We start from the raw sequence: 22,450 nt of genomic DNA, 5'->3' as shown, positions 1-22,450 counted from the left end.
TCTAGGAAATGCCAAGTACAATGCTCTGTTTTGGGGAATCCAGTGAGAATGAGAGAAATGGTGTGTCTATTGCACGTGTTTTTTGGTGCAAATTTTGTCAAATTGATGCATTAGGTGAGATTTTTACTTATCTAAATTATCTCTGCAACAGTGAGTAAAATGAATTCGTTGTGTATTGGTTAAGACACTGAAACTTTCAGAATGTGAAATCTAGCTCTCTCTTTAGAAATGGTTCAGACACTGAAGTGCCTTGTTTCATGTCCATGAGTCATTTGCTTCACCCCTACAGAAACAGTGTATATATTCTATTTTGTCGATATATGGACTGATTCCATGCATCACTTGTTTAGTCGGCCCTTGATCACAATCACGTTGTTAGGATAAGAATAGAGTACTGATGGTCACATTTGCATTGACCTTGAAGACATTAAATTATGGCGTATGTTTTTACATGTTTTTTTACGAATGTACTTTACTATTCGCATGGAAAACTTAAAAGAATTGAAGTGAATCAGTCTTGTCTCGGTGACATGGTTGGAAACTCTTGTTTTGATGATATATGTTCGGATTTATTTACACTGTGTCTTGGTAAGCTCTGTAATATTTTTGGATTTATTTAGTTGGATCCTAATGAGAATTAGGGCCAAATCAATGGCTGATGAGAGAGTGCAACATGTTTTTGTCAAAATTATTTTGGGAAGGTATGTTCCATTGAAGTGTTTCTAACAAATGCTCCGAGAAGAACACAGGTATAATTGAAGCACGAGACCTGTTTGATCAAATGTTTCTAAGAAATGCTCTGTTTTGGGAAATCATGTGAGAATAAGAGAATAGTTGTGCTATATTTATTTTTAGAGGGACTCGCCTCTCTAAAAGTACTTACATTGAGAGGTTGCAACTCTTCTCTTTTGGCATACACTTTGACAGAGCACTTCTTTCAGGTTTGATCTCATTCTCTTATGAATTATAAGAAATTATCATGTGTTATTTATGTAAAAGGAATCCTTAGTATAATTTCAGTCGGTTCATACTTTCGGGTTAACCTTTTCTTTATATGTTGATGCAACAGATATTTTCTGCTTTTGGGCAAATAATGGATATTATGATTTCATCAGCAGAGTATCCGGACTGGATTAGTCAATCAAGTGATTAAATAATGGATTTAATAATAATTCTAGTGATAATATTCCTTTAATTTATCCTCTAGCATGGATCATTCTATGTCTATCCCATATTTTTTTGAGAGATAATATATGTGACTGGATTATTTTTAAAATTTTCTAATCTTTTGTTTGTTTTACATGACATTATAATTCTCTATAACCGAACCTTAACAACGTCTATTCCAGCCGACAATGGACGAGCAACGAGCGTGGAGAGGAAGCGGCATTTGTTGCTGAGTATTGAAGGTTTGAGGTAACAAGGAGAACAATAAAGTCAGATTGTTTTGGTGATGAGGAGGAATGAGGTGGTTGTGGAAATTGAGTTTTTATATTGATGCATTTTATCAGGTATGCGGTTCGTATAGCATTTTACTAGATGTTTTAATTATTCGTGTTGCTTAATTGTTGTTAAAATTTTGCTATGTGAACTATGGTTATACTAATTGTAAAAATGACTAACTACATTTCTGATGATTGTATAATCGGAAGATGCATCTGCAATATTATTTTTCTATGTTTTCTAATTATTTTTCTCAATGTTTTTCTATACAACTCTACCATTTAATTATTTTCTCTTTTTAAATTTTTGCTGTTAAGTTCTTTTATTCTTGTTAAAGTGAAAGTAGCAGTTAGCTGTCATTAGAAACAAAGGTGAGCTATAGTTGACAATTAGCTGCCCGAAGACTCTCTCATGTCCACACAATATAAACTACTTCTGCATCTTCTGCCTATAATTCTTCTTACTGGTTATTGAAGATCTTCTTAGTGGTTATTGAAGATCTTGTTTGAAATAATGGCTGCTTCCACAACTTACAATCGAATCCCATCATCCTCCGGTTCACCTCCTACTGCCACTCTATGGGATATTTTCTTGTGTTTCAGAGGTTCAGATACAAGATATAATTTTACAGATCATCTTTACAAAGCCTTGCTCCGCACTGGCATTCGAACATTTATGGATGATCCTGAGCTACGTAGCGGAGAAGTAATTTCAGACTCATTGATCCAAGCTATTCAAAATTCCAAGGCTTATATCGTTGTCCTCTCCGAAAACTATGCTTCTTCACCTTGGTGCCTTGATGAGTTAGTTGAGATACTCCAATGTTGCAGAACAATGCAAAGATCGGTTATTCCAGTGTTTTACAATATTGATCCATCGGTTGTTCGACACCAAATGGGGAGGTTTGAACAAGCTTTTGAAAAACATCAAACTCGTTTTGACAAGGAGAAGGTGGAAAAATGGAGCCTTGCACTAAGAGAGGTTTCTCACTTTTCTGGATACACTGTAACTGAAAACAGGCAAGTCCGAGTCTAATAAAAACTACATTATATTATTAGTATGAATATAATTCTTATGTAAGCAATTGCATTGCAGGTCTCAATCTGATATTGTCGATGAAGTTGTTGATAGGATTCTACTCGAAATAAATCCTGTGGCTTTGAATGTTGCCAAATATCCAGTTGGGTTGGATTCTCGTGTCAGAAGCATATCAACACTATTAGAAAGTGACCCAGAAAGTGTTATTAGGATTGGTATACATGGTATGGGTGGAGTTGGCAAGACAACTCTTGCAAAAGCTGTGTATAACGAACACTATAAGCGGTTTCAGGGCAGCTGCTTCTTAGCTAACGTTAGGGAGGTTTCAAAAACAGACCAAGGCCTAGTATCTTTACAAAAGCAACTTATAGGGGACGTTCTTAAACGTACCAACATTAACATCGGCAATGTTGACCAAGGAATCGAGTTGATAAGAGCTAGAATATGTTCGAGAAAGGTTCTAATTGTTATTGATGATTTGGACGACCCAAAACCACTGGAAGTTTTGGACGGATCACTTGTTTCAGGGAGCATAACAATAATAACAACAAGAAACGAAGATATGTTGGATTCAATTAAAGTGCAAGCCAAATACAAGGTGAATGAACTGGATGAAGATCAATCATGTCAACTTTTTGCTCAGCATGCATTTGGAGATCATAAAATACCACACAAATTCACGGAATTGACCATAGATATTCTGAAACGTGCTGGAGGTCTCCCATTAGCTCTTAGGGTTTTTGGATCCAACTTGCTTAACCAACCTGAGGAAGAATGGAGATGGTTCATTGACAAACTGAATCGAGTTCCCATTGACGATATTGAGAAAAAACTTCTGATCAGCTTTGATGCTTTGAAATCAATTGATCCTATGTTGCAGAATATTTTCCTAGATATGGCGTGTTTTTACATTGGACATAATGTGGATCATATGGCTATTAGAATTATGGAAGCCTGTTACACACACGTCCATCGAAACATTGACATTTTAAAGAAAAGATGTATGTTAACGATTGATGAGTATGGCATTCTAGGGATGCATGATCTGCTTCGGGATATGGGTAGGGAAATCGCACGTAACAACTCTTCAGATGAGCCTGGAAAATATAGTAGATTGTGGGTATCGGAAGATGTAAATACTGTGTTAAAGAATTACAAGGTAATTTCAACATAGTATTATGTACAACTACAAAACTTCTTAGCCTAGAAACTCTACCGACCTATGTAATTAACGACCCGTGATGTACTAAAAGCGTCGGTAGTATTCTTTAAATATTTTTATAAAAAAGTTAAATACATTGTATTGTTGATATTATTCTCCTAAGATCTCTAGGAAACTAACTCTGTAGCACTTTTCTACATCTGTCAGGGAACTGAAGCAATTCATGGTATCATCTATGGCAAATTTGACTATGAGAAGAAAGTTGAGGGAGTGACATTTAATTCCGAATCATTTAAAAGGATGAGTAAATTAAGGTTTTTGTACCTGAACAATGTAAATCTCACCGGAAGCTTTGAACAAACCTTTGAAGATTTGAGATGGTTCCACTGGGTGCATTGTCCTCTGGAATGTTTACCTTCTAATTTTTACCCGCAAAAACTGGTTGTCCTTGAGTTGCCTTTCAGCAATATGAGAACAATGGGGGAGCAAAACATGGTAGGTGTTGAGTATGTATATCTATTGTAATTGAGAATTATGTATGAATTAAGCCCCCCCTCAATTTTACAGGTTTTATTGAAGTTAAAGACTCTCGACATGTCACATTCTCCAAATTTGATCACAGCACCCGACTTCACTCTATTACCGTGTCTTGAAACTTTAGATCTTCAGGGTTGTAGTAATCTAAGAAGTCTCCCTGATAGTATTTGTAGCTTGAGAGCACTAAAAATTCTGAATCTTAGGTGTTGCAGTAGACTGGAAGCATTGCCTACAAAATTAGGAAGCATTGAATCCTTAAAAGAGCTAGGAGCGGGAAATCTAAATGTTTCAATATTACCAGATTCAATGGGACGTCTGAGTAATCTTGTTAAGTTGGATTTTAGCTCTAACAAGAACCTTGAAACTCTTCCAGACAGCATGTCCAACCTTGGATCATTGGAAGAGATATTTGCAGAAGAGTGTTGTTCTCTAAAAAGATTTCCAGACCTATCCAGTTTGAAACATTTGAAGAAGTTGAACCTTATGAATTGTGAAGTTCTGAAAGAGATTCAAGGCTTGGAAGAAGCCACTTCTTTAGAACATCTTTGGCTTCAAAATTGTAGGTCTTTGGAAAGATTACCAAATCTATCCAATTTTAAACAGTTGAAGAGCCTAAATCTACCCTATTGTGAATCTTTGAAAGAGATACAGGGCTTGGAAGAAGTAACTTCTTTAAAATATCTTCGCCTTAATAATTGTACGTCTTTGGAAAGATTACCAAGCCTTTGCAATTTGAAACAGTTGGAGGTATTGGACATTTCACATTGTAATAGTTTGAAAGAGATTATAGGCTTGGAGGAACATCTTGAGTTCGATTGTTGTAATTTGTCATCCGTTTCAAAACTTCCTCCTAGTCTGCAATGGGTACACGCAGAAGGTTGTACGTCTTTAAAAAGATTCCCAAATTCCTCCAATTTGAAACAGTTGGAGGAATTGAAGCTTTCAAATTGCAGGTCTTTGGAAAGTTTACCAAATCTATCCAATTCGAAACAGTTGAAGAGGTTGGACCTTAGAGGTTGTAGTGGTTTGACAGAGATTCAAGGCTTGGAGGAACTCACTTCTCTACAAATACTTGATATGGTAGGATGCAATTTATCACTTCTCACAGAGCGTTTCTTTGAGGTTAGTTGGATCTAAATCTCCTTAAGATTTAAAATTATAATTCAGATTAGATTGGTAAAATTTCATTACATATGGTGGGGAATTACTAGAAACTTTATAATACATTTCCATTGATGACTAAATTTATTGTATTATATTTCATTTTATTCTTCCGAAGAGATTGTGTCGATTCCTGATTGAAAAGACATCAATGAATTGATTAGAAAAATCAGAAAGTATATTTCATATTGGAGTAACATATTTGAAAATTTGAAAATATTTGCAACAGTCTGGATTTGGGCATAAAGTTGAAATTTCCATTGGGCAAAAAGAGTTTCGAGATTGGATTAGTCAACCAAGTAAAGATGGATTAGTCAATAGATATTTAGTCAACCGATTAAGGTCAGAAATGTGCATAGATTTGCGGTTAAATGAAGCACACAATTTCCTGGCGATCATCTTAGCCTTTCAAGATATACATTATGGAGTTCAATTTTCAGTTAAGAATATCACAAGTGGTTTTATATGGAGTGGTAATTTTTGGACTTCTGGTGTCTCATCTTCAATTGTAACAATTGTAATAGTACCAAGTTCAATCTTTTCAATCAGAGACAGTGATGATAGAATTCGAATAAAAACAAATAAAGGTATACTCTGTGGGATTCATCTACTGTACAAAAACAGAGAATACAATGATAAGCGGGTATTGCAGCTGTAGAAGATGAAAGGAACAATCCTTTGTATTTCTTGGCAGCAGTGGCACCACTGTGATTGTAGGAGAACAAAGAAGCAATCCCTCGGACAATAATTTGAGAAGTAACAAGAACTGGCTGTCTCTTGGAAGCAGTAGCACCACTGTGAATGTAGGAGAAGAAAGAAGAGCTACTCTTCTAAACGCTTGAAACATTCCAATCTGACAACAACTGGCTCTCCCCCCTCAAGAAATGGGTAAATTTGCATCTTATTATTTGCATATTATTTGCATCTGTTAGTAGACTGTTATTTTGAGACATGAAAAATTTAGTTGATAGATCAACTACAGGCTACACGTTGCCATGGGGCTGGAAGAAGGTTGGACTTTGCTTAGTTGGCTAAAATAATGTTTGTGTGTGTTCACAGTTATAAAAATTTTCCCATGTTTTGTTCGATATAAATATCCTGCCCTTATATATTGAATTTGCACATATATCCGTAATTTCACTTTGCGTACCATTTCCACAGAGCATCAGTTTGGGAGCCAACACACACACACCACAGTTGAAGAAGTTGTAGCTTGCGGTCAATACAGATTCAGAAGAGTGAAGTTGTAAGCATTTTGGTTTTTTCTATTTTTATTTCTTTTGTTATTAGTTCTTGTTTTTTAGTTGACGTTGATCGATTTTGCGAGCTTCGGTTTTTATGAGATTTGTTAAAATGAAAGCTGGACATGGCTACTTAAATTCTGAACATCACATTACAATTTTTGTCATTGTAGAATTAACAGATGTTTTGAGGCTTTTTCCCCACTTTATTTGTATTTGTTTGGATTGATGCATCATATATGCCAGCTGTTCTTTCTATATGTTTGAAGCTGTTATGTAGTTACTCTCACTACTTGTCCACCTAAAGTGGCAACTGGCAAGTCAGCCCTATCTAAATCCACAATTTACATCTTAAACCTTGATTAGTCAATCAAGTAATACGATTTGCTGCCAATGGCATCTCATGGTTTCTTGGCGATGATCTTTTGCTTGAAACTGTCTAAATACTTGTATAAAATTGGTTTTATATGGAGTGAAAGTCTTTATATGCCTTAATGATTCAATAGTGATGGTAACATACTTATCCCTCGGTAGGAAGTCTCAATGCAAGTAGCTCAGAATGCTGCAACTATCAAAAAGCTCTTTGGTGAGAAGAAAGTGTAATAATGCTTGTGGTTAGTAGCTTAAAACTTGTACTTTAGATAATTTTGGTAAATTGTTAGATCATCTGTAAGACTATTGTAATGACTAACTACATTTCTGATGATTGTATAATCGGAAGATGCATCTGCAATAGTAAGTCCTTTTTGTCTGCAGACAGCATTAAAGCACACTCTTTGCATAATTGCTCAATAAAAATAACCATTTAAAGATAATTTGCTTAACTATATATGATGTATGTTCACATTTAAGAAATTGCATTGCAGGTCTCAAGCTGATATCATCGATGAACAATGACAGCGAGGATGACAGTGAGGATGACAGCGTGGTTGACAATGTAGAAAAATGAAAGAAGAAGCAATCACCCAGACAATGATTTGGAAAGGAGCGAGAATTGGTTATCTCCTGGGGGCACCGCAGTCAACGTAGAACAAAAGAGAAGCTATCCCACACTCACAGTAATTTGGGACGTAAAATGAACCTGTTATCCCTTCTAAACGTTAGAAAATTTGTATGGGTGAGTATCCAGCATAATACATTCTCCATTGCCTGTCAAAATCCACAATCTGCATCTCAAACCTCGACTACTCACTCGCAGACTCTGATCTCCTCTGTTCACTATCTTCTTCACCTTCAGGAAAGTTGCTAAAGTCACAATCCTCAAACAGAGTCAAGATATCATCTGACTCACTGTCGCTTTATGACTGTTGACTGTTAAAGGAATCACTCGTACAACAAAGTCCCCTTCCTCATACGTGATTAAGAAACGAGAGAGGCAGCAGGCATTGAGGAGATTAACAGAGGGAATAAGGACAGAAAGAAATCAGTGGTTTTAGTGATGAGGATGAGTGAGGTGGTTTAGGAAATTGAATTTTTATGTAGATGCATTTTGTCCGGTATGAAGTTTGTAAGCATTTAATTAGTTCTTTGATTTTGATTAATAGTGTTGCTTGATTCTTGTTAAAATGATGTTTATCTTGTTTGTCATTATCTTCCAGTTGTATAACAGATGGTAAATAAACCAGAAGGTAACTATATATATACTCACAAACTCATCCATCCTATAAAAATGCTTCCTAGACATAACACTTGCATCTCTATAAATTAAATAAACGAGAGACTAAACTGATTGAACGGAATAAGAAGGATATAATAAATTCGGTCCAGTATGTAATTGTCTCCTTAAAACTTATTAGTCAACATCATATGTGTGACCAAGTACAGCATCCCAGAATAAAGCGAATTTCAGTGACGTAGAGAACTTGAATAGAGCTAAAATGCATCACCATTCACCAGTAGAGGACATATATAACTGTTAAAAAACAATATGTTTCTTTAAGAGGCCAAAAACAACATTCAATGTAGAACTGTAAAAGCTTAATTAGTGTTAATAAGATACCGTATACAATCTTGGTTAATCTGCAATTTGTGCCAAATGACAGGAATTACTCGTAAAAAAGCTAGTAACTTTTACTAATCTTGCACTCATTAATATAATAATATTTTATTATTTTATCCAATGGTTCTCATTTTTCTGACTTTAGATCTGACCGTTGTTATTTGTCGTACTAAACAACTGTACCGAGCAACTAAAAGAAGTTGAAAACTGAATTAAAATTAAAATAAAAATTGATTATTCGTTTTCAAGCTTATAGAAGAATTAATTAAATTTTCAATGGAATCATATTAACAAAAAAAATATTTTAAGAACGATTTACATATGAAATACAAATCAATATTCACAGAAAAGTTGTATTAAAAAATCAAATTGAAAAATATAAACCATATATAATCCTACCATTAGCAAAAATTTTACGAATTAATATTTAGATGTTGCGCTCATGTATATTTTTTTATGTTTACTTCTTACTGGTATATAATTTTAATAGTTATTTATTTTATTTTATTTTATAAATAAAATGAAAATGTACATTCAGTTTTTAAAATAAGATAAGGTGGAGGTTTTTAAATGTTATTACTTTCTTTCTTTCTTCATTTTAAAAAAGAAAATTTAATATTGACAACAGTTTATTTATTTATTCGAAAGTATTTTATATGAATTAAACTAAAGCATAACAATCTAATCACATCAAAATATATTATGTACTTTAAATCTTTTAATATAAATGGCTTAGTTCCGAATATATTATGTACTTTAAATCTTTTAATATAAATGGCTCAGTTCCGAGATAACTTGAACATACCATTAAATTTGTTATATATTTAAATATTATATTTATCTTATAAATTTTTATACAATTATAAACTGTAACTCTATATATATTATGCATGATAGAGGATTTCAAATATTTTGAAAAGTATATACATATATATATTAAATATTTTGCGAGTAAGATATCAAAGTTGGTTCAATTCTGCTTGACCAAGACTTTCATGAGTACTATGAGAATGCTCATATATTATTATTTATTGTACATGTTATTTTAGTGGGCTTGTTGCTCACCCTTGATTTATTCTTTCACACAACAATAGCTTAAATATTAATATCATAATATTTTATTATTGTATCCAATGGTTCTCATTTTTCTGACTTTAGATATGACGGTTGTTATTTGTCGTACCAAACAACTGTACCGAGCAACTACCAAACAACTGTACCGAGCAACTACCAAATAAAGGGTGTTCTGCTTATAATAGTATAGTATAGAAGCGAAATAATGTATAATTTGGTGCTAAAAGTACCAAAGTACCAAAAGTAACAAATTTGGTACTTATCTGACATAAGTTGACTTCTATTCTCTATCAACTTTGTTTTTAACACAACTCGACTTCTATTCTTTGTAAAATAACTTATATTTATATTTAATTTTAGAAAAATTATAAACTACTAACACGAATTGACTTATATTATCTATAAACTTTATTTATTAATAAATTATATTAAAAAAAATTAAGTTACGTTAAATTAAGTAAAATAACATATAAATATAAACTACTAACACAAATTGACTTGTATTATCTATAAACTTTATTTATTAATAAATTATATAAAAAATTTATTAAGTTACGTTAAATTAAGTAAAATAACATATATTTACTTTTATTTTGAAAAACTACTAACTACAAAATAAAATATTAACATGAATTGACTTTTATTCTCTGTAAACTTTATTTTCTGCAGGATTATTTTAAAAATAATTAAGTAATAGCAAATGACTTTAGTAACATTTATTAACTTATAAACTGAAAATTATTGATTTAGCGATCGTATTTGTTACTGTCTATCACAACGTTTATATACTTTAAATTAAAAAAAATATATTTTAACAGTAACAAATTTATGGCCTGTATTTAGATTATATTTAGTATTATTAAATTAAGTATAATAACATCTATTTACTTTTAATTTATAAATTAATTTTTATCGATAATTAAGTAATATTAAATAAACTATATTGAAAAGGCTAATTATAAGGTAATTATCAAATTATATTAATTAATATTAAATTGTTTAAAGAATTCATAAGATAGAAATACAATTCGTTTCAAAAAAATAAAATTAATATGTTAGCTTTTTTTATATCAAGTAAAACAATGCAAAAGTAGAATTATAATGGAAAATTTCATAAATGATTCGATTCTTTTTAAGTACATAACTATTTTTTGCAAGTACCAATTTAATATTTGTTATTAATATATTAATTTTAATTCATGTTTCGTACAAATTATGAATAATTCTCTACAAATATGAATAACTATCTATACTAATAAGCGAAACCATGTTTGGGTCCCAAATCTTGGTACTCACTAAAAAATTATACAACTATTTTTAAAATTTTATGTAATAAAACCTCAACCGACAAAAATTAAATTTTACTCTCTTTAAATCTTATTTTCCTTAAATTTTTATTTGTTGCTGGACATCCAAGCATCGGTTTACTTTAAAATCATCATATTAGTAAGTTAACATGTCAGATATATATATAAGTAAATAATTTGGTACATGCATAACTAGAACTATAAGGTGAAATTTTAGATTTACACTTAACTTCGATTTTTTTAATTAAATATTTTAAAAGAATTTTATATATTATATTTAGATCTATATTTTGCACGAATTATGAGTTTCAGTTTTATACAAATTATAATGTAATACTATTATTTTTCATTTCGGGCCCGTGCTTCACACGGGTTACCAACTACTATATATACATGCGGGTCTCATACAATGATCAGGAAACTTACCATAAAAATTGTTATCTGCCAAAGTCTTGAAGTAATCTATATACTTGGGATTCAGACTGCTGAAAACCTGAACAAGACCTTATATATTTTGTGCTTTATTAGTCTCATTAAAATCTATACATTACATTTTGACACGTTTTCAAATATTTCTTTAAAGCATGATTTCATAATTTTTTTAATTCTTTTTTCTGAATAAAAGTTTTTTGTTTAAACTTTTATTCAAAAAAAAATTAAAAAAATATATTATAAAACGATACTTTATATCTCGAAATACGTGCAAATAGTAAATAGTAACCGTATAGAACTCAACGGGACCGCTTATAAATTGATTATCTTCTGCATATAACTTGCCAATACTTTTAAAGCAACTCCAAGAGTTATTATTAACGGGAACCCGTGCATCATTCAACAGTTATCTCCTAATTATGATATTAAAAAAATAAATAAATAGTGTTATATATTCACTAAACTACTAAATTGTTAAAATACTAGACATAGTCTACTTCTGCTACTAAACTACGACCACAATTTATCCTATTTTTAAAAAATAAATACACAGTGTTATATATCCGCTAAACTACTAAATTGTTAAACAACTAGACATAGTCTACTTATCCTACTAAACTATAATAAATAGGATAGTCGGTATGTGTTTAAAACGAAACGATTATACTTAATCTGTAGAACGCCGTTAGTATATTTACAAATAAAATGTTAAAAAATAACATTTATGTTGAATACAGAATTAATCAAAAATTTTAAATTTTATTTAAATAAACTATATGTACTGGTCTATATTATTACCGAGTTCACTACTAACTTACAATTAACTTATTCAATTTAAAAAGATAAAAAATGCATAATTGAAGTCAGGATGACTTGCAATCATAATATACAATAATGTAAAATTTACACTATTGTTAATATAAAAGTTGATTTTAATGAAAAATGTTAGTTTTTGAAATTCAACGTATGTATGCACGAAAAAATGTTAGTTTTTTATTTATACTACGGTTAGCAAAGTAAAATTAAGTTATATGTGTGTGTCAGCATGTAAATTTTCGTATGTTACATTTCTGAGTAAATTACGATGTTTTCAATTATTTATATGCTAAATATTTAATTTATGTACATTTTTAATCACTATTATCATTTAGTGAGACAAATGATTACTTAAATAACATGCATCTATAATTATTCAAAAATTAAAATTATGTAATAAATAAATTGTAATAATTTATATATGGTATTCAAATTATCACTGACAAATAATCTATATCTAGTTTTTACGCAACTGAGTATCAATCAGGGTTGTAACATAAAAATAAATTATATATTATAAAGACTTATGATTGATATTCATAATTTTTTTTCAAGGATTCTAATGAAAAAAAATAATTATATCGTTATTTAAACCGTTTTTAAGTTCCTTTCATTATTATTCTAATATTTCTTCATATAATAATTTGATAACATTGTATACTATTCTCCTAAAATTAAATATTTTTCAATTTGATAAATTTTTATAAATATCAGTTGAACTCGTTAATTCATTCATATTATTGAACAATATATATATATATATATATATATTTTCTTTAAATAGTAGAAAATACATTGAATCAATTGTTACAATATAGTATAGATATAACTTGTATTTGAATAATTCAAAATATAAAAATAATTCAAAATATTTGTAAATATTATCTTGATCAATAAATATTATTTATCTAGAAAAATTCTTTTAAAAAGCTAGTTTTTTTAAAGTGAAAAATAAAAAATAAATTAATTTAATATATCATCGTAGTTTTAAAAAATCTTGTGAGATCTCATATCAAATTTCTAATATTTTTAAAATCCGGACAAGTACCAAAAATAATAATGCGCTACATTGAAGTTAGTAATTTTGATATAAATAATCAATTGACTTGATCTTATAAACACCTCAAACACATTAATTTATATTAACATAAGATATTAAAAAAATTCACATTATTGGTAAGATATTCTCGCCGGACTTGTAATTTAAATTTACTAAACGTAGAATGTGACGATGTTTTTCGTTCAGGTAATGTAGTCAAATTTCGAGTATTTTTGAAGAATGGGCCAAGTTCTAATTTGAAATTGGAATAAAATAAAATGTTTTGACTCATTATAATTCGAGTTCATCTAAATATGTATTACCATCATAAATTATGTATATATAAGTGATTCTATTTTCAATATTTTCATTAAAAATTATATATGTACATTTTAATTACTTTTTATAATAATAAAATATGTGAAAAATATATGAGATATTTTCAATCTAAAAAAAAGATTAATGAATAATATAATAATTCATTTATGTACTATGTCTAATTTTTTATTAATTCTTTAAAATTAACTGTACAAATATTAAAATAATTATATTTTTGTGTGGAATTCAAGTAATTATCTTTAAAGTTAAATAAAATATTCATTTACCAGACTTACATATTATGTGTATGATAAAAAGCACATGTGACATTATGGTGTAGTGGTATGAGATTGTATAGGTGAATGAAATATCACTAGTTCGATTCCCACAAAACACATCTTTTATATTAAAATTAAAAACAGAGGTAGTTTAGTCTTTTCAATAAGACTTTTTAATCTCACTAATTATCCTCCTGTTATCCTGTTATATATAGAATAGATTGGCCTTATGGAGTGGAAGTCTTTATATGCCTTAATGATTCAATCTGACAACAAACAACAACTGGCTCTCCCCCTCACAAGAAATGGGTAAATCTTGAAGTGCCTTGTTTCATGATGAACGGGGTCATTTTGCCCATGTTTTGTTCGATATAAATAGGTATTCAATTTGAACAAATATCCTGCCCTTCTATACTATAAATAGGTATTCAATTAAAAATTAACATTCTTTAGTACATTAGACACTGGACGCGTAGGTAGTTAAACCAAACAATGTTCAAATAGAGTCTTGGCTTCTGCCATGGTGTGAATGTATCTAAATCCTAGTTTTGGTTCGTCTATACAGTTTAAGTCGTCAAATATTTGTCTTTCACAATCACATTCCAATATTCATGGCTAGCAATCAGAAAGCACTTAGAGAGATGGAGGAAAGTTTCGAAAGGGTGAAACTGAACGATGAGGAAGATGGGGGTATCACCTATGAGGATACAACAGAAGAACTATCGGAGATTGATACTAGGTGGTGTTTGGTGGGCCGGTTCTTAACAGATTCACGTATTGATTTCCAGGCAATGCAACATCGGATGGCAGCACTGTGGCGGCCGGGGAAAGGAGTTTATATCAAAGAGGTGGATAGGAACCGATTCTTATTTCAGTTCTATCATGAGGTCGACATTGCTAGGGTGATAGAAGGCAGCCCCCTGGACTTTTGGGAGATTCACGTTAATTTTCGAACGTATGAAAGAAGGAGACAACCCACATACGATGGTGATTAACAAATTGGATCTGTGGGTGCAGTTTCATGGCATGCATGCAGGCTTTATGTCTCAGAGAGTAATAATGGACGTGGGAAATTACATCAGAAAATTCGTTGAATCCGATAATAACAACTTTGTAGGCGTTTGGAGAGAATATCTCAGAGCTCGTGTCACGATTGATCTGGACAAGCCACTAAAAAGGAGAATGAAGCTACGTAAAACCCATGATGTGTGGTGCTGGGTTAATTTTAGATATGAAGGTGTGCCTACCTTTTGCTTTATTTGTGGCATGATAGGACATGGGGAGAAGTTTTGTGAGAAAATCTTTGATGCTCCTTTGGAAGAAATTGAAAAACCTTATGGGGTGTGGATGAAGGCTGAGCCTAGAAGACGCACTCATACGATGGGAGCCAAATGGCTGAGACAAGGGGGCAAAAATCCGGTGACAGTTCCGGCAAGAGAGACTGGTGTTGAAGGTGGAGAAATTAGCTCCACAAAATCAGCAGATGAAGATAAACATCCCGCGATTGTAGGCAACAGGTCAGATAAATTTTTAAATTCAAATTCACTAGTAGTTGGAGCGCAAAATGGAGGGGAAGATTTTTACGGAGCTAACAACTCTCAGACAATGATAGGGTTATCAAATGAGATTCATCCGGATAAAAAACTTCAGTTAAATGAGGAAAGTGGGCTTCAAATTACGGTTCCGAAAAGGCGGAGATTAGAAGAGCCCAATGACATTGGGTTGTCTGAAGAACATATGGAAAAGGATACGGACTTAACAGATGAGGATCTATCAATCTACTCGGATCCAAAAAACTTGATTTTGGCGGGCTCTGTTATGCAGACCCGCCCATCATTATGAAAACTTTAAGTTGGAACTGCCGAGGGGTGGGCCTCCCTTGGAATTTTCAGTTCCTTTCGGATGTAGTCCGTTCTGAAAAGCCCATATTTATTTTCTTATGTGAGACATTAGCTAGAAAGTCGAAGATGGAGTGGGTGCAGTGGAGATTAGGGTACCAAGGCCTGTTTGTGATAGAGCCCGTAGGAAGAGGTGGAGGTTTAGCGCTTCTTTGGAAAGATAATGAGCAGGTAGAGATCCAAAGTTTCTCTCAAAATCATATCGACGCAAAAGTTAACATGAATAATGGGGTCTCTTGGCGACTAACAGGGCTTTATGGCGAGCCTAATAGGTCCCTGAGAAGACGAACCTGGGATTTATTGCGAAACCTAGCAAGAGACTCAAACCTTCCTTGGTGTGTTATCGGGGATGTAAACAATGTGGTTGATGTTAGTGACAAAGTGGGTGGATCTCAGTACCCAAGCTGGCTGATAGAGGGTTTTAATGAAGCAATTCAGGATGCAGGGCTCATTGATATGAATCTAGTTGGTCACCAATATACTTGGGAGAGAGGGATGGACACAGATAATTGGATGGAGATTCGTTTGGACAGAGCCTTGACAAATTCAGATTGGTTGAATCTGTTCCCCATGGCTAAACTTTACAATCTTGAAGGCACTACTAGCGATCACAGTCCCATATTGCTTATTCCACAGGTGACCCCAATTGCACATACTCAGTATCGCTTCAAATTTGAGAACGCATGGATGACAGAGCCTCTATGTGAAGTTATTGTCCGGGAAGGTTGGCAAAGTATTGATGAACAGATATTTTGCAAAAAATTAAATCCTGTAGTCAAAGCTTATCTCTTTGGGGGAAGGAAATTACAGGGAACTTTAGTGGAAGAATCAGGGAGTGCAAGGCTATTTTGAAGCAGTATAGAGGGGGCCGGGATGATAACTCTAAGGAAAAGTTCAAAGCAGCCAAAACAGAGTTAACAAAAATCTTTAGCCAAAGGGAGATTTTTTGGCGCCAGAGATCGAAACAAATGTGGTTGCAGGCAGGAGATCAAAACAGCAAGTATTTCCACTCTTTTGCGTCGAACAGGAGGAGAAATAATCAAATCGACAAATTGAAGAATGAGGATGGTCAATGGATGGAATGGGAGAGTGGTCTTGCAGAGCTAATATCAAACCATTTCTCTACATTGTTCACAGCCACAGAGGTTGATTGGCAGGAGGTGGTGAACTTCATCCCCAGCACAATTACGAGTACTAAGAACTATTCTCTTTTACATGCGATAACAGTAGAGGAGGTCAAGTGTGCGCTCTTCCAAATGAACCCAGACAAGGCACCAGGCCTTGATGGAATGACTCCTGGTTTTTATCAGAAATATTGGCATATCATTGGGGATGACGTGGTAAAACTAGTTCAGAATTTTTTTAGCAGTGGCAGGCTTATGGAGGAGCTGAATAATACTAATATTGTCCTAATCCCAAAGAAAAAATGTCCGGTAGTGGTTGGTGACCTAAGGCCTATTTCACTATGTAATGTTTTAGTGAAAATAGTGACGAAGGTGATTGGAAACCGTCTTAAAGGGGTGCTGGACAAGGTAATTTCAGAGAATCAGAGTGCTTTCCTGTCGGGTCGCCTAATATCTGATAACGTGATGATTGCTTATGAAGTGATGCACATGCTAAAGAGGAAACGTCGGGGGAGAGATTCTTATATGGCGTTGAAGCTGGACATGAGTAAGGCTTACGATCGAATTGAATGGAGCTACCTCAATGCCGTTCTTTCTAAGATGGGTTTCGACAGTTGGTGGGTTCACTTCATTATGCAGTGTGTCAAAACAGTCTCTTACAGCATAGTTCATTCTCGTAGAGAAATTGGACCTATTTCGCCAAGTCGTGGGCTACGTCAAGGTGATCCCCTATCTCCATACTTGTTTATTCTATGTGCAGAAGGGCTATCAGCAATGCTCCACCAGTATGAAAGGCGGAAGTTAATTCAGGGTGTGAAAGTTTGTAAGCAGGCTCCAAGTATTACTCACATGTTATTTGCAGACGACTCGTATTTATATTGCAAGGCTGGTGAGTCTAAGGCCCATACTATGATGGAGATTCTCAGAAAGTTTGAGTTGGCTTCAGGCCAGAAAGTTAATAAATCAAAATCCTCGGTCTTCTTTAGCACAAATACGGGGCTGGAAAAGAAAAATCAGATATGTGACATCATTCAAATGGGGGAAGCAGATGAGAACTGCTCTTATTTGGGTTTGCCAAACATGATGAAACGTAGCAAATCGGCAACTCTGGGTTTCTTGAAAGATCAAGTGAGAAGAAAAGCTTCAACCTGGGATGGGAAAATTATTTCTAAGGGAGTCAAAGAAGTCCTAGTAAAATCAGTAATCCAAGCCTTGCCAACCTATGCAATGAGCATTTTTTTACTCCCGTCAGATATTACAAAGGATTTTGAAAGAAGCATCTCAAGGTTTTGGTGGAACTCGAAGAATAATGATAGCATGAGTATTCACTGGATGAGCTATCAACGTTTAAGCCGTCACAAAGCGTGTGGAGGGATGGGATTTAGAGATTTTAGAGACTTCAACATTGCTATGCTTGGTAAGCAGGGATGGCGGTTTATTACTAATCCCAATAGTCTGGTGAGCAGAATTTATAAGGCACGGTACTTCACAGAGTGTAACTTTCTGGAAGCAAGAATTGGAAATAATCCGAGCTTTATTTGGCGTAGTATATGGGAAGCTAAACATGTGATCTCTGCTGGAATGAGATGGAAAATAGGCTCTGGAAATTCAGTGAACATAGTGGGGCAGCCGTGGTTGTTAGATGATGGAAACCCCTTCATCACGTCAAATGTGCAGGGCCTGGAGAATTGCAAAGTTAGCGCGCTAATGGCAATGGACTCCAGAGGATGGGATGAGGAGATATTAAGAGATATGTTTAATGTTAGAGACCAACAATGTATTAAGCAGATTCAGTTAGTCGCATCAAATAACGAAGATGTTGTTTACTGGGGAAAAGAGGTCTCAGGGCATTATACTGTCCGCAGTGCTTACAGGCTCCTCCAGGAGCAAAAAGACATGTGGAACTCTGTAAACCTGACTTCTACTTGGAGGAAGACTTGGAGGATTAAAGCCCCACCAAAAATGCTAAATTTTATGTGGAGATCTCTCTCAAATTGTTTACCCACGATGATGATGCTACGACAGAAGAATGTAGATGTAAACTTATTGTGCCAGGTCTGTAGATTGGGGGATGAAACATTGGACTATATTCTGTGTCATTGCGAATTTTCACGTCAGTGTTGGAGTCGAGTTTTACCTCAGATGTAGTATGACGGATGCACCAGGTTTTTCCAGTGGTGGGAAAAGGTTTTCGAGGACTGCAACAATGAGAAAAGAGCAGAAGTTGTTTCTGTATGTTGGTCTCTTTGGAAAGCGAGGAACGATCTCATTTGGAACAGAAAATACACTCGGGTGAATGTTGTATTAGAAAACGCCAAGCAGGGTCTTCTACAATGGATTTTGGCCCAGAAGAAGGTAGTTCAGCCTCATTTTTCTCACTCAGTTGAGGGGGATGGCTCAGAGCTCTGGGTAGCGCCACAGATGGACCATATGAAGATTTCGGTGGATGCAGCAATCTTCCCTGAACATAATGCTTATGGGGTTGGCTTCGTAGTGAGGAATGACAGAGGTGAGCTCGTTCAAGCAAGAACGAAGTGCAGTACAGGTCTCGACTCTCCTTATATGGCGGAAGCTATAGCAATCAAGGAAGCACTCAGTTGGATACAGGACAGAGGTTGGGGTAAGATTGTTGTCGAATCAGATTGCCTTACAGTTGTTCAGGCAGTTAGAAGCAAGGTTCCTATGAGATCTCCTTTTGGGGATGTTATCCAAAGCTGTCGTAACATGCTGGCTTCTTTTAACACAGTGTCGCTGTTTTTCATTAAACGATCTGCTAATATGGCAGCGCACGAGTTAGCGCGTCTGTCTTTTTCTTTCCCAAATCGAGTATTCGATAGGATGTCTGTTCCTATTGAGGTCAAAAATGTTTTGAGAAGGGATTCTTCGTTTTAATAAAATCCTTATTGTTCGTCAAAAAAAAATAAATAGGTATTCAATTTGAACAAATATCCTGCCCTTCTATACTCTTTATTAATAAGCGAAAACATGCATAATTTGGTGCTAAAAGTTTCAAAGTACCAAACCTGACATAAGTTGAATTCTATTGTCTATAAACTTTGTTTTTAACACAAATTGACTTCTAATCTTTGTAAATTTTATTTTCATTTTAGTTAGTGTTCATCCAATCGTCTATTTACTTCATAAAATAAAAATATTTTTTAAATGATTTATAAATTATATAAAAAATTTATTAAGTTACGTTAAATTAATTAAAATAACTTATATTTATTTTTAATTTTATAAAAACTACAAACTATTAGGTAAACTACTAACACAAATTGACTTATATTCTCTGTAAACCTTATTTATTTATAAATTATATTAAAAATTTATTAAGTTACGTTAAATCAAGTAAAATAACATATATATACTTTCATTTTGAAAAGCTACTAACTACAAAGTAAACTATTAACACGAATTAACTTATATTCTCTGTAAACTTTATTTTCTATCACATTATTTTAAAAATAATTAAGTAATAACAAATGACTTTAATAACATTTATTAACTTTTAAACTGAAAATTATTGATTTAACGATCGTATTTGTTACTGTCCATCACAACGTTTATTTACTTTAAATTAAAAAAAAACTTATTTTAACAGTAACAGATTTATGGGCTGTTTTTAAATTATATTAAGTAATATTAAATTAAGTTTAATAACATCTATTTACTTTTAATTTTTAAATTAAGTTTTTCGATAATTAAGTAATATTAAATAAACTATATTGAAATGGCTAAGATTTCAATCCAATCCCCTCTCAACCTATGTGCAAGATTTCAATCCAATCCAAAAGAATCACATTTGATGGTTGTGAAGAGAATTTTCAGATATTTGAAGGGGACTCCAAACTTGGGATTATGGTATCCTAAGGGAACTGGTTTTGAAGCTGTTGGTTACATAGATGCAGATTTTGTTGGATGCAGGGTTGACAGAAAGAGTACTAGTGGAAGCTGTCAATTTCTTGGATAAAGACTTGTATCCTGGTATAGCAAGAAACAACAATCTGTATCAACTTCTACAGTAGAGGCTGAATACATAGCTGCAGGAAGTTGTTGTGCTCAAGTGCTTTGGATTAGAAATCAGCTAATGGATTATGGCCTAGTGTTACACAAAATTCCTATCATGTGTGACAATACTAGTGCTATATCCATAGTGGGTAATCCACTTAATCATTCTAGAATAAAGCACATTGATGTAAGGTATCATTTTATTAGAGAACATGCTACAAATGGTATCATTGAGCTCATTTTTTTTCCAACAGAAAAATAATTAGCTGACATTTTTACTAAACCTTTGGATAAAGCAACTTTCACTAAACTTGTAGGTGAAATTGGAATGCTTAATTCTTCATCCTAAGGCAAGAACTCAGCTAATGTTTTACAGAAGATAAATTTCTAGTAAATCAAAATTAAATTGATTTAATTGGAAATTAACTGAAATATGGATTATAAATATTTCAGAAATCTCTGCATATTTATTTTCAAATTTTTAACTTGGAATTTTTCAAATTCAAAGTAAACTGCTCAGTTGTTAATATACATCTTTAATATGTAAATTAACACAAGGCAGGATTACAATGATCAAAAGTATATAGAGAAATGAGTTCTCGGTAAGTCTATTTGACTTATCGACAAGTCATTTTAGGACTTCTCGAGTGAGTTCTCAATAAGTCAATTTACTGACTTCTCGAGTGACTTCTCAAGTTAGATTCGGAAGAAAAGATGTTAAGAAGAAGGGAGGGATGTGAAAGTATAAAAGTGAGGTTGTGGAAAATGGCAACTAAAGTGGCAACTGGCAAGTCAGCCCTATCCAAATCAATAATTTACATCTCAAACCTTGATTAGCCAATCAAGTAATACCGATTTGTTGTCGATGGCATCACATGATTCTTGGCGATGATCTTTTGCTTGAAATTGTCTAAACACTTCTATAAAATTGGTTTTATATGGAGTGAAAGTCTTTATATGCCTTAATGATTCAATAGTGATGGTAACATACTTATCCCTTGGTAGGAAGTCTCAATGCAAGTAGCTCATAATGCTGCAACTATCAAAAAGCTCTTTGGTGAGAAGAAAGTGCAACAATGTTTGTGGTTAGTAGCTTAAAACTTGTACTTTTAATAATTTTGGTAAATTGTTAGATCATCTGTAAGACTGGTGTTCAACTGCTAGATCATTATATACCTATCTTTAATATTTGCACCTCAAAGAAGGAGATGTCTAGAAATGAGAACCAAGATTAGGATCCAGATAACATTCCTGAACCTAATATTAATGCAAACTCAGATCACATTTTAAATCCACTGTTAAATCAAACTTAAGACATATGTATCGTCAAAGCATTCGAAGATGCAGACCTACCTATATTAAATGGAACCACACACAACTAAGCCGCAATCTTGGATTCATTAGACTGAGAAAGCTTTTGAATTAGTGAGAGTAGGAAGCGATCTGAAAACTAAACTTGAATCTTATATGCAAAAGGGTGAGGATTTGCATGGTGATCATATTAAGGTGACCACACCAACAACCTTTTCTCTTTTGCAATAATAAGACAATGGTGGGCACAAACTTACAAAA

The 22,450-nt window shown here is 33.1% G+C and overlaps 2 protein-coding genes across 7 annotated transcripts in view; both read left to right on the top strand.

Moving 5' to 3' along the window:
- LOC141697183 (TMV resistance protein N-like) overlaps nucleotides 1-22,450 on the top strand; it is a 261,701-nt gene that overhangs the window by 221,744 nt on the left and 17,507 nt on the right. For 3 of the 5 annotated variants that reach the window (XM_074501456.1, XM_074501454.1, XM_074501455.1), the window contains exon 3: nucleotides 6,565-6,587. Coding sequence is in view for 2 of the 5 variants with exons in the window: in XM_074501453.1 (XP_074357554.1) it covers nucleotides 6,226-6,229; nucleotides 6,503-6,587 (89 nt within the window). In the remaining 3 variants the exon portion in view is untranslated. Of the gene's footprint in view, nucleotides 1-6,007; nucleotides 6,230-6,502; nucleotides 6,588-22,450 lie in introns of those variants that run through there. The other 2 variants (XM_074501453.1, XM_074501452.1) reach the window with 1 other exon arrangement.
- LOC141697181 (disease resistance protein RPV1-like) lies at nucleotides 1,518-5,703 on the top strand. 2 transcript variants are annotated; one of them, XM_074501449.1, is made up of 4 exons: nucleotides 1,518-2,462; nucleotides 2,539-3,640; nucleotides 3,851-4,138; nucleotides 4,211-5,703. In XM_074501449.1, exons 1-4 carry the CDS (start codon nucleotides 1,957-1,959, stop codon nucleotides 5,315-5,317), a joined length of 3,003 nt encoding a protein of 1,000 aa, XP_074357550.1. In that variant the 5' UTR covers nucleotides 1,518-1,956; the 3' UTR covers nucleotides 5,318-5,703. The 2 variants fall into 2 exon arrangements, with proteins under 2 accessions (XP_074357550.1, XP_074357551.1); XM_074501450.1 differs by having other exon boundaries at nucleotides 4,384-4,535.

This window comes from Apium graveolens, chromosome 11 (genome assembly GCF_009905375.1).
Source record: "Apium graveolens cultivar Ventura chromosome 11, ASM990537v1, whole genome shotgun sequence".
Taxonomy (NCBI): Eukaryota; Viridiplantae; Streptophyta; class Magnoliopsida; order Apiales; family Apiaceae; genus Apium; species Apium graveolens.
This window is presented reverse-complemented; position numbering and strand designations above follow the sequence as displayed.